This window comes from Rhinatrema bivittatum, chromosome 11, assembly GCF_901001135.1.
Source record: "Rhinatrema bivittatum chromosome 11, aRhiBiv1.1, whole genome shotgun sequence".
Classification (NCBI taxonomy): Eukaryota; Metazoa; Chordata; class Amphibia; order Gymnophiona; family Rhinatrematidae; genus Rhinatrema; species Rhinatrema bivittatum.
This window is the reverse complement of record NC_042625.1, coordinates 15,841,250-15,854,099: the sequence shown is the minus strand read 5'-3', so window position 1 is coordinate 15,854,099 and position 12,850 is coordinate 15,841,250. Positions and strand designations below refer to the sequence as shown.

Below are 12,850 nucleotides of genomic sequence, written 5' to 3'. Positions count from 1 at the left end.
GTTTAGCAATTCAAGCAGAGGCAAATGAATTGTAAGAACAGTACATGCTGACAGGAACAGAAAAGCTTTTACTTTCTTCCAGAAGACCAGGTAATTATCTCAAGCTCAAATCTCTTTCAATAAGGATGTGCAGACGCAAAAATTTCATTTTGGTTCATTTATTTGATTTGTAGGTCAAAACCATTTGTTTGGTTCATTTAAGACATTTTTTTTTCATTTATTGGTTCTGTTTGTTCATTTGTTTCCCATTAAAGTTAATGGGGGAAGCAATGCAGCCTATTTGGGGCTCCTAAATTGAGGTTTTATAATTATTTCTAATGAAACTTGAGGATAGACATCAGAAGGGTAAAGAGCACTCCAGTGCACCAAGATTGTGTCATCATGGTACAAAAGTGGCATGAATAGTCCAAGGCTCCTTAAAGGGGTAAAACAATACCAGAAGTAGCAGGAGTTCTCCAAGGCACTGTGAAAGGAACAAGGCTGCAGTATAAATGACCAGAATACCCTAAGGCTCCAAATGAGGGTCATGAACCCTTACAAGGAGCATGATAATTGCAAAGCAGCACCAAGTTGTCAAGATCAGCTCAAGGCACCATGAAGGAGTCAAGAAGCCCCCAAAATGGAAGGAAAACCCTCAAGGCACTGATAGAGGGTCAAAGCAACAGGTAGAGTGGCATGAAGACCCAAATCACCATAAGAGGTGCAAGCAGCCACCCACAGTGGCACGAATATCTCAAGGCTCCAACTGAAGGGCAAAGGACACCAACCAAATTGATACAAAGCCCAATGCAGAGAGAAGCCAAAGGAAATCCCTGGTGGAGGCCTGATGTAGTTTCTGTATGGCATCATTTGAAGAAAGGGCTTGCAGGTCAGGCTTGGAGTTGATCTTCTCCTTTGCTGTGGTATAATCTCAGCCCTATCAGTTAGGGATGTGCAGCAGGGACGGATTCGTCCGATTCGGTATTCGTATTCGTCAAGACCCACATCCTTTGCATCTGTTTTCGGGGGACCCCGATTCGTCCATTAGTTATATATGGTATTCGTTTCCCATTAAAGTTAAAAAAAACAAACCATCCCAACCCTTTAAATTTAATTAACTACAACCCCCACCCTCCTGACCCCTCCCCAAGACTTGCCAAAAGTCCCTGGTGGACCAGCGGGGGTCCTGGAGCGATCTCCTGCACTCGGGCCGTCGGCTGCCAGTATTCAAAATGGCGCCGATAGTCTTTGCCCTTACTATGTCACAGGGGCTACCGGTGCCATTGGTTGGCCCCTGTCACATGGTAGGAGCACAAGATGGCGCCGGCCGTCCATTGCTCCATGTGACAGGGCCTGACCAATGGCATCGGTAGCCCCTGTGACATAGTAAGGGCAAAGACTATTGGTGCCATTTTGAACCTGCAGCTGACGGCCGGAGTGCAGGAGATCGCTCCAGGACCTCCGCTGGACCACCAGGGACTTTTAGCAAGTCTTGGGGGGGTCAGGAGGATGGGGGTTTTTATTCGTTAATGATACGTTGCATTCATGGTGGTTCGCCATATGTTTCAGAACCCCACAAATGCAACGAATAGGGACCTATACGTTGCGGATTGGGCATACGTTCAAAACAAATGCACATCCCTACTATCAGTATCATATGCCACTTCCCCACTAGAATCTATGCTACTGACTAGTGGCTCTGCTCTATATTCTCATCAGTCAATGTATTGTGATTCAGGGAATCCAGGGCATGTTTCTTTGCCTGAATTAGTTTTTGCAAATACTGCCTCCATTAACTGAGAGGCAGTAATTATGGAGGAGTGTGGTGCTGGTTTTGGGTGTTGCACTTCTGCTACCCCTGTCCTTATACTGCCCTGCTGCCAGCCTCTGATGGCTCTGCCATCTTTTGCCCCTGATCAAAAAACAAGAGGGAGAAGATCAGGTGGTAGTGGCATAAGCTCTCCTAATTTTATTTTCTTATGTCTTGAGCAGAAAGTATAGCCTTCTGAAGGAGGATTGTTCTTTTCACTGTCAGCTGACACTGGAGGGACCAATTGGCAGACAATGAAGACGTGAAGGCTGTACTTTCAGCTGAAGTCATAAGAAATTAAAATTTGGATAACTTGTGCTACTACCAACGGATCTTCTCCCTTTTGTTTCAGATGGTGGAGCCATCAGAAGCTGTACTCTCAGAATTCTGACAGGGAATTGGTCCTTTCACTGTCAGCTGACACTGGAGGGACCAATCTGCTGTCAGTGAGCGAGCAGCCTTGCTGGAGGAAGTACGGTTTGTCTGGCTGGGGCCGCCTGAGGGTGGAGGGGTTTTTGGATGGCTCAGGTAGTGAAAATAGGTAGAAGGGGGTTCCAGAAGGGCCACATTTGTTTAAGTGAGAATGGGAGTTTGGCAAAGGAATTAGGACTCACTCTGCCGGCCCGGCATGACCCGATCCAACTCGAGCCTGAACTGATCCCTCCTTGTTTTCTGTCTTCCTGTCTACCGCAGGAAGTTTAACGCCTGCTTCTGACCAGTAATTAAATTTACCATGGTAAATGGAGGTGCACTAGGCAATCTACTTACTAGTGTGCCTGCTTGCATTGCTGGGTAATAGGTAATAAGGTTTATTACCCTGAGATTTGCATCAGATGCACTGTTTGCCATAGGTTTTATAACACAATTTCTTTTTCAGGGTTAAAGCCCATATTACATATCTGGGCAAGTTTAGCACTAAAAAACCCACACTAAAACTGGAGTAGAAACTCGTGGTTGGTTCAGTGTGGCTTATTACATTGTGAGGGAGGGGTGCCTTAAACCCTAAGTGGAACCCTCTAAAAGATTAATATTTGAAGGCAGGAAAACATTTCTTTGAAAAGTGATGACACATATGCAATTCCGAGTATGATGTAATTTATTTTATTAATTTTACATATTATAAAATGTCCAGTTTCAGTGCATCACATTGTGTGTATATGAACCTTAAACCTCTAAAGCCAAGAAACCGTCAGCTCTGTTCCACCTTTACAACTAGTCACTGTGAGAGTTGTGCAAGTCACGTGTCTTTCCTCATGCACACAGAAGACCAATCATTAGCTCTTTGGGACAGGGCCTGTCATTCAGCCATCTGATCTACCATTGTCACTGTGTGATCCAGCTTCTGTGACCTGTATACCCTCCTAGTGCTCTACAAAGGGTTAAGCTTTTAAATCTTGCCCAATCTATATGAAATAATTGTTTTTTGTCTCAGGATCTTCTAGACTTGGGTTCTCCCACCAGGTCTGGTTTTTGGGATACCCCCAGGGCCTACTCATGAGCTATGCTTGCACTAAGGACCAAGTCTTAGGAACCGGACCTAGCTTAAAGCCCTGAGGCCCGAATTTGGGAATTTCTGGTTTCAGCATATACCAAGAGAGTCTTGCTCTTCCTTAAATGGTCTTTATTTGCATGACTAAATAAGGTACATCCAAGAAATGTGCAATATACAATTATTGAGCTGCAGGGATGTTAATCTGCATGTTGTCAGGAAGCTGGATGTCGCTCACTTGGCTGGATTAGAAAGGATGCTGAAACAGCCCTTCTGATGCCACTGCATGTCCCTGATGCGACGAACAGACTGGATCTGGGGCTGGAACGCAGACCATTCATTCCAGTGTCTGTAGTCCCCATTCTCAAACAGATACTGATAGCCTCTGTAGCCGGGGTACTGGTATCCAACCCATCTGCAGGAAAGAAACAAAACATTTCCTGGTATCTGCTGGAGGCTTTAAAGTTCCATTTAGCTGGCGGCCATATTGGGCCTGATTTTCTTGTGCATAAATTGTGCTTTGAAAAACAACTTGGGGGTTCTGAGAGTAAAAGTATGTGCGAAACCCAACTGTGCACCCGCAGTCAGGATGGGGGGGGGGGGGGGGGGGGGGGGGGGGGTGGAGATTATACCTATGCTTTCAATTAAATCCTCAAGCACAGGAGCAGATTGTAATTGCATCACCCAGCAAACCCACAAAATTTCAAACCAGACTTATGTGCAAAAGTCAGCTTTGAAAATTCAGGCTCTTACAAATTTACTCTCCTGCAATGCCTAAAACATGTATGGTTGTATTTTTTTTTTTTTGGTTGCTTTGGAAAACTTGGCAGAATATACAGTCCACTTCTAAATTATGGGGCGGATTTTAAAAGCCCTGCTCGCGTAAATCCGCCCGGATTTACGCGAGCAGGGCCTTGCGCGCCGGCGCGCCTATTTTCCATAGGCCTGCTGGCGCGCGCAGAGCCCCGGGACTCGCGTAAGTCCTGGGGTTTTTCGAGGGGGCGTGTCAGGGGCATGTTGGGGGCGGGGCCGATCGGTGCGGCGTTTTGGGGGCAGGACGCGGTGGGCCCGGGGGCGTGGTTTCGGGCTGGGGCGGTCCGGGGGCGTGGCCGCGCCCTCCGGAACTGCCCCCGGATCGCGTCTCCGCGCACCAGCAGCCCGCTGGTGCGCGTGGATTTACGTCTCCCTCCGGGAGGCATAAATCCAGAGATAAAGGTAGGGGGGGGTTTAGATAGGGCTGGGGGGGTGGGTTAGGTAGAGGAAGGGAGGGGAAGGTGAGGGGAGGGTGAAAGGGAGTTCCCTCCGAGGCCGCTCCAATTTCGGAGCGGCCATGGAGGGAACGGAGACAGGCTGTGCGGCTCGGCGCGCGCCAGCTACCCAAAATCGGCAGCCTTGCGCGCGCCGATCCAGGATTTTAGCAGATACGCGCGGCTACGTGTGTATCTACTAAAATCCAGCGTACTTTTGTTTGCGCCTGGTACGCCAACAAAAGTACGCGAAGGCGCACTTTTTTAAAATCTACCCCTATGGGTTTATGCAAATACATGTTATATGATCATTAACATATTGTGAAAAATATTTTAAATCTTGTGAAAAGCTTGCTTACTAAATATTGTCGTGACTAGTGATCCATAAGATGACCCCATAAGATCACCCAAATGAGTCCTACAATGAAGATGAGGAATCTCACTGCTTAGGTTGTCCTAAGATAGACTTTGTCCCCTAGAGGAAGGTCATAGTAATATGGAGGCCAGGTCCAGTCTTTGAGAACCACAATCAGGCCTGGTTTTCAGGATATACATACATACTGAATATACATGAGACAGATTTGGATGCACTGCCTCTGTTGTATGCAAATCTATCTCTTGTATATTCATTGTGGATGTCCTGAAAACGTGGCCTGTTTGTGGCTCTTGAGGACCGGAGTCGGCCATTCCTGTAGTAGATGATGGCATAATAAGACCAACTGACCCACCCAGCCTGAGCAGTTACGTAGAAATGTAGAACGTGGCAGAGGAGGTTCACCCACACTGCTCATCTGTTCTGCCTACTGTGCTGACACAGGTCTTACTTGATCTGTGCTTTCTTTTCACCCTTCCTTTTCTTTCCCTCCCCACCGTTAAGGTCCCTTTGTCTCCGTCCCATGCATGCCTCAATTCTGCCGCTACTTTGGCACCTGTCACCGCTGCTGGATGTCTTTTTCCAGGTGAAGTGTCGATAAAAGACTCTATCCCGGCTGCATTTGGAATTGGGGGCCTACATGGTGCTCACACATTCCTCGTGGAAGCATTTCCACAGGGCTAGCTTTCAAACCAACTCTAATGAAGTGCACCACTTTTTCAATGCCTGAGAAAGGCATTAATGATGCACAAACTCTGAACCTTTTCCGTTGGAAAGGAAACAATAGAACTAGGAGTCACGAAATGAAACTCCAGGCGGGGGGTGACTGAGAACCAACATCAGGAAATATTTCTTCACGGAGAGGGTGGTGGATGCGTGGAATGCCCTCCCGGAAGAGGTGGTGAGGACGAAAACATTAAATTAATTCAAAAGGGCATGGGATAAACACTGCGGATTGGAGGCTAGATGTTGGAAATGAAGAAAGGGTGCATGGGGATAACCTGCATGGAGCAGCAGTGACTACCATAAGGAACTTAGTGGGCAAACTGGATGGAGCACTTGGCCTTTATTTGCCGTTATTACTATGTTACAACTGAGACAGGCCACAGTGCACGTCGTGAGAAAGGAAGGGAAGCCAAAAAATAAATAACTAAACGTTCAAAGGTAAACCATGATCGACGCAGGCTTACGTTCCGCTAGGCACCCTCATGCTTCCCACGCGATCACAGAACCCGTACGACCACAGGCTGGGCACATCATCCTCATGGATTTCCATCTTGTTGCCCTTGAAGTCGGAGGATTCGAACAGGCAGATTTTATGTTCCTGGTTATCCTGCAGAAGGCAAAGCAATTAGAATTAAGGGTTGGCTTTTAGACATGAATCGCGCTGGGACTCACAAGGGCACTCAGTTAAGCATGCTGGCAGCCTGCACCTGCTGGCACAGAGAGAGTCTAATAAAAGCAATGCGATTGTGATCAAATATTGTACTGTGTCACTCTAAAGCAGGGCTACAGCACCTGCTCTGGTTTTATTTGTCAGTTCTGTGCAGTGTAATACAGAAAGAACTTCATTGGATTATCTCTTTGAACATCAGCATTTTTTTTTTTTTACGATTACTGAGGTTTTCCCTAGAAAATAACCAGCGATTTCAACCCCTTCTAATCCAGATTCTGTTATGACCTTATTTTCTTCCATTTTTGTGCTTATGGGAAAAATATGTGTGCACATATTTGACTTATGGTAGCGTGCGCGCACGCACACACACACACACACACACACACACACAAACAAAGAGGTTTAAGCAGCAGAAATCTGAATCTTGTGAGCAGTAGCACAAATGTCATTACTGCTGTCGAGTTTCAAACGTGTGCTCATTCAGCCCCTTTCTGTGAGTACTTACGCAAAAAAAAACAAAACCCTTTTATATATTGTACCTATTGTGTCTTAAAGCAGTGGCCTTAGTAACATTTTTAATAATAGTTCAGTTAGTTAAAAATTTGTATTTCATTGCTTGGGAAATGTTTTGTTTAAAATTATCTGTTCTAACTATGGTAAATCCCAGTAAATCAAGAAGCTGCTATACTGATCCTTACCAAATCTCCAAGCAGACATCATACCTAAACTTAGAAGCATGAATATAAGTTGAACAGTGTGTTAAAAATAGAGGGCATGATCATAACCACAGAACCACACCTTTTATTGAAACATAATTGTTAAAACCTAACAAAATATGCTAGGTTAAAAAGACAATAGGCCTACGAATTAGAAGAAGGGGAGGAGAACATAGAAATGTTACCTGATATTTTGAGGACATCTAACTCAGTGGTTCACAACCCAGTCCTCAAGGACCATCCAGCCAGTCTATTTTTCAGGATATCAACAATAAATGCACATGAGATATAAATGCATGCTTGGCTTCCATTGTAGGCAACATATAACTCATATATATTCATTGTTGATATCCTGCAAACCAGAACGATGCTGGTGGTCCTAGAGAAACAGGATAAGAAACACTGGCCTAGCTAATACCTCAGCTTTAAAGCCAGTAGTGAGCATCTTCTGTAAATTGTGAAGCTGCAGGAACAGCCACTAGATCAAAGTACAAAAGGTGATAATGCATGGAGCGGCACACTGCAAAAGTACTCTACCATTTTAGACAGATGAGCACACAAGATACCCCACTTAGTTCATTTCCAGCATTTCTCCCTTTTGATGTCAAAACATAAAGCTTTGAAATAATCTAAATAGCTACTAATACCACCATAGCATTGTTTGATAGGGGTGTGAATCGTGTGATCGATCGTCTTAACGATCGATTTTGGCTGGGGGGGAGGGAAATCTTATCGTCGTGTTTTTTTTTTGTTAAAAATCGTAAATCGGGGGAGGGCGGGAAAACCGGCACACCAAAAAACCCTAAAACCCACCCCGAACCTTTAAAACAAATCCCCCACCCTCCCGAACCCCCCCAAAATGTTTTAAATTACCTGGGGTCCAGTGGGGGGGTCCCGACGCGATCTCCCTCTCTCTCGGGCCATGACTGCGTTGAGAGAAATGGCGCCGGTGGCCCTTTGCCCTTATCATGTGACAGGGCATAGGTAGCGCCGGCGCCATTTTGGTTCCTGGTTCCCGACGTCACGCGTGCAGGAGATCGCCCCCGGACCCCCGCTGGACCCCCAGGGACTTTTGGCCAGCTGGGGGGGCCTCCTGACCCCCACAAGACTTGCCAAAAGTCCAGCGGGGTTCCGGGAGCGATCTCCTGCATGCGGGCCGTATTGCCAATCTTCAAAATGGCGCCGGCGCTACCTTTGCCCTCACTATGTCTTGTGGGGGTCAGGAGGCCCCCCCAAGCTGGCCAAAAGTCCCTGGGGGTCCAGTGGGGGTCCGGGGGCGATCTCCTGCACGCGTGACGGGAACCAGGAACCAAAATGGCGCCGGCGCTACCTTTGCCCTGTCACATGATAAGGGCAAAGGGCCACCGGCGCCATTTCTCTCAACGCAGCTGTGGCCAGAGAGCTGGAGATCGCGTCGGGACCCCCCCACTGGACCCCAGGTAATTTAAAACATTTGGGGGGGGGTTCGGGAGGGTGGGGGATTTGTTTTAAAGGTTCGGGGTGGGTTTTAGGGTTTTTTTGTTGTGCCGGTTTTCCCGCGCCCTATTTAACGATACAATACAAATGCCCCTGACGATAAATCGGGGGCATTTGTATTGGGCAATTTTAAAATCGTGCACTCTAACGATTTTGGACGATTTTAAAATTATCTGATGATAATTTTAATCGTTCAAAACGATTCACATCCCTATTGTCTGAACATCTGGCCTAAGTCCCCTGCTTAGCCTGCTGGACAGTCCAGGCTACATGAGTGCCTGTGTTTCCACTAGGGTTTCTAGTTACTACTGTCCTCGCAGTCTGCCAGACAGATCCAGGCATCCAGTGGCTAGGTCAAGGCTATCACTGCAGACTCATCTAAATAGCTACCCATACCAGCAATTCGTTTAGGTTAAGGATGCTACTGAAAACTGCAGCTAGAATAAGGGGAAAATATCTTACCATTCGGATGGGGCGTAAGGACACGAGGGAGTCACTCCTATAGCTGCTAGACCAGGTATCCCATCGAGGATACTCGCCTTTCTCCAGGATAAACATCTCCCCACGGAAGTTAGACTGCTCAAAGGCAACCCAACTGGAAGGACGGATGAAGGAAAGACAGGAAATAAGAAAGAGATAGACAGCATTGCAAAGTAAGACAAGGGAAGAATGTGCAGAAGACATCCACAAAGGCAGTATAAAAAAAGACAAGAAAAAAATAAGGATAAAACCCTTTTTATCTTCCCTAAATCTACTTCTTCTTGTCATAAAATCACATTATAAACACAGCTAACAAGGCCTGCTTAAAAGCCTCAGTTCACCTTGGTTGGACTTGTTTCTGGCCATCCAAAACCATGTTAAGGTGTGTACACAAAAGTGCATTTTATTTTGAAGATTCACAGATTTTACAGTGCTGACCACTTACAAACAGCAAGGAATCTGTAACAGTCCTGTAGAATTTGCCAGGGTTAGTAGGGCAGACAAGCCAATGCATCTCCTTGAACTTCAGTGGAGATGCCTGCAAGGTGCCATCATGGCAACCCCAGGAAAGTTCTCAGGATGCCAAGGATCGTTCAAAGGAGTTCTGCCCCTCAGGGGTTTCGGCTACAAAAAAGCTGCTGAAAAAATGGATCTTGCCCTGCTTCTAGCTGCAGCTTAAATTGTAAACCAGCCAATCAGAAAACAGCTGGAGCTTTGGACAACTATAGGAAGCTGTTTATGCAATAGCTTATTCCATGTGGTCAACATAGGCGCTCACTGTACCAAAAAAGAGAAAATGTGTATTTCCTCTTCCTTTTTACTGCTTATATTTGAAGTTTAGCTTTCTACTTGCTGCAAAGAGAGCTAAAATATAAACCTGCCATATATAGAAGTTCAATGCCTCATCCTTTTTTTCTTTTTTATCTATGGTTCCTGAACTTTTATGTTACTGAATTTCTAAGAAACTAAGTGTAGTACTGCTCCTAAAATAACCCAAAAAGAAATGACTTACAGTACTGTAAAGGGCAAACTACTTCAGTGGAATGATATTAACAAGGGCTCAGAATGGAGCACTTCATTGCACTCACACATACAGTCCTGGCAGAGGCTATAGAAAATGTGGGCCACAGTCTGAAAAGCAATCTGAGAAATTACTTTTCCGTTTGTGGCTCTCCTTCCTTGTGAGCCATATGTTGCTTTAAGGCTTATCATACATTCCTTTGACTCCTGTGGGCCTCTCTGTTACTATACAACCTTATCCTGCTGCTGGCCAGGGTCATAAAAGCTATTCCATTGTCAGTTTATATGAAGTGGCTTGTCTTCTGGTTGTCGATACCATATATCACACCCTGAAAGCCAGAACTATATGTCTTTGCCATCCAGACCCATCAGTTATGGATGGGCATCCCAAATCTTCTGATTGCCTTGGGAGACTCAAAGGATATTTAGCCTCCCTCTAGGCTCCCTAGCTGTTGCAGACAACTGACTGGGGGCAAGGCCCAGAGCAGTATGAGTAGGTCAATGGCCTCCTGACTGACTGGCCTTTGCTGTCCTCTCCTGCTCACTTCTTTGCTTGCACTGAGACAGTAAGTGCATGAGGGAGGAGGAGGGTCAGCTATGGAGCGTGACACTGATTTTCATTTGATCTGTCCCCACACTGCTGCTGCTGCTGTGTTTCAATTTGTTGTAGTTGTTTGGACAAGGATTCCAAATGTGCCTCTTTCATGTTAGTTAGGTGCCAGGACTGAGTGGAGAAAAAGCAGCAATGCTGGCATGAAGGGGAGACAGAGGAATAGGAGGAGGGAGGTGGGGCACTGGATAGAAGGTCTCCATGAAGTCAGCAATGGAGAATTTGGCTGTCTGCAGGACCGCATGCCACTGGATACCTTTAATTAGTCCTAATTTTCCATGTGCTGTTGATTAAACCTTAAGAATACTTTTGTGTTGTCAAACTAAGAAGAAAATGCCCAGAATACTAAGGGATGGAAGGTTAAATATGAGGACCTGTCCCTGATAGAGCAGAGGTCAGTGAAGCATTTCCCGCCTTTCATGCGTCATCTGCTCTCTTTCTTCATCACTGACCTTTCTGCCAAGCTTCTGAACTTAGTCATAGCTCTCCCACATGGCATTTGAAAAAGACAGCCTGTCACGTCTTCAACAAGTGCTCTCCACGGACCTGCTTAGCACATGGATGGTGACGAAAACAGCCTGAGGAATTCTTTCCTCAAAAATATCTTCATCTCCAGGAAATAAAGAGGACTTTATTGCAAGAATAAAGTTTCTAACACACATTTTTTTTTGTAATTTCTTATAAAGAATAAACTGTATGATTAAATATTATAAATGCAAAGCTAGACTAGATTAGACAAGTTTTTGAACACTAACATCACTATTGTTCCTCCATAATGGACGAGGGAAGGGTTCTGGTATAAGGCTGATTTATGATTTTGCAGTTAATCAAGAATTAAACAAGCAAACTAACTAAAATGTCACAGCTCCTTTCCCCTCTGCAAGTGAATGCATTCCCTTCATTACATCCCACCCCTTCCTTCCACACATTTCTGTCAGCCCTAGATAGGGGGATGCATGGAAAAATGCATGATTTCTGGGTTTGCCAGCTGGCTCCAGATTTTCAGGACAGTTTGATCCAATCCTGGTTTTACTTCCCTGCATGAAGGTATAATCTTGCTTTTCTTAGGGAATGCAATAAGAAAATCAGAAAAAGTCCCAGCATGCAATGGGGGTAAATCCTGGACTGGATCAACCTGTCCTGAAAATCTGGAGCCAGTTAGCAACCCTAGTTATTTCACATCATGTTTTGTTTTCACTGAGTTATTATGTTTTCATTTCTTTTTTGTTTTTTTTTCCGTTATAGCAGGCCAAACCTTTTATCATGCGCTAAAGTGAAAACCTCCCAAATAAATGTCATTTCATTGGGATATCTTTGTTGTTTGGGATTGTAATGGCAACATATCTCTAGACCCAGGATACAAAGTTCTCTTCCAGGCTATCAAGCTGTGCTTCTTAAGGGTAGATTTTTAAAAAAAGCGCGATCGCGTACTTTTGTTTGCGCAGCAGGCGCAAACAAAAATACGCTGGATTTTATAAGATATGCGCATAGCCGCGCATATCTTATACAATCCTGGATCGGCACGCGCAAGGCTGCCGATTTTGGGCAGCCTGTGCGCGCCGAGCCGCGCAGCCTGCCTCCGTTCCCTCCGAGGCCGATCCGAAATCGGAGCGGCCTCGGAGAGAACTTTCTTTCACCCTCCCCTCACCTTCCCCTCCCTTCCCCTACCTAACCCACCCCCCCTGGCCCTATCTAAACCCCCCCCCTTACCTTTGTCCCTAGATTTACGCCTGCGAGAAGCAGACGTAAATCTACGCGTGCCAGCGGACTGCTGGCGCGCCGTCCTCCGACCCGGGGGCTGGTCCGGAGGCCTCGACTACGCCCCCAGGCCAGCGCCACGTCCCCGGTCCCGCCCCCGAAACACTGCGTCACTCGGCCCCGCCCCGACACGCCCCGACACGCCCCCTTCAAAAAACCCCGGGACTTACGCGCGTCCCGGGGCTCTGCGCGCGCCGGCGGCCTATGCAAAATAGGCGCGACGGCGCGCGAGGGCCCTGCTCGCGTAAATCCGGGCGGATTTACGCGAGCAGGGCTTTTAAAATCCGCCCATAAGTGCACAGCGACAGTGACAGCCCATCAAGCTGACCAACTTTGTAAGCATTTTAAATCCCAATAGTGCTTTTCCAATGACATTGTTAAAAAAAACCCCACAGAGAAAAGGTGATAGCCCCAATCATATGATAATCAAAAACAATACATGATGGCGCAGTGAAATCCCAAATTGTCCAAAGTCTTAATCTTTAAAATATATTTA

The 12,850-nt window shown here is 46.2% G+C and overlaps 1 protein-coding gene across 3 annotated transcripts in view; it reads right to left on the bottom strand.

The window, feature by feature from the left end:
• Positions 1 to 3,393: 3,393 nt before the first annotated feature.
• Positions 3,394 to 12,850, bottom strand: part of CRYBB1 (crystallin beta B1) — a 71,953-nt gene continuing 62,496 nt past the window's right edge. For all 3 annotated transcript variants that reach the window (XM_029571945.1, XM_029571946.1, XM_029571944.1), the window contains exons 4-6: positions 8,949 to 9,081; positions 6,089 to 6,231; positions 3,394 to 3,693 (exon numbers count right to left, since the gene is read on the bottom strand). In XM_029571945.1, the coding sequence (XP_029427805.1) occupies positions 3,513 to 3,693; positions 6,089 to 6,231; positions 8,949 to 9,081 (457 nt within the window). In that variant the 3' untranslated portion in view covers positions 3,394 to 3,512. The remainder of the gene's footprint in view (positions 3,694 to 6,088; positions 6,232 to 8,948; positions 9,082 to 12,850) is intronic.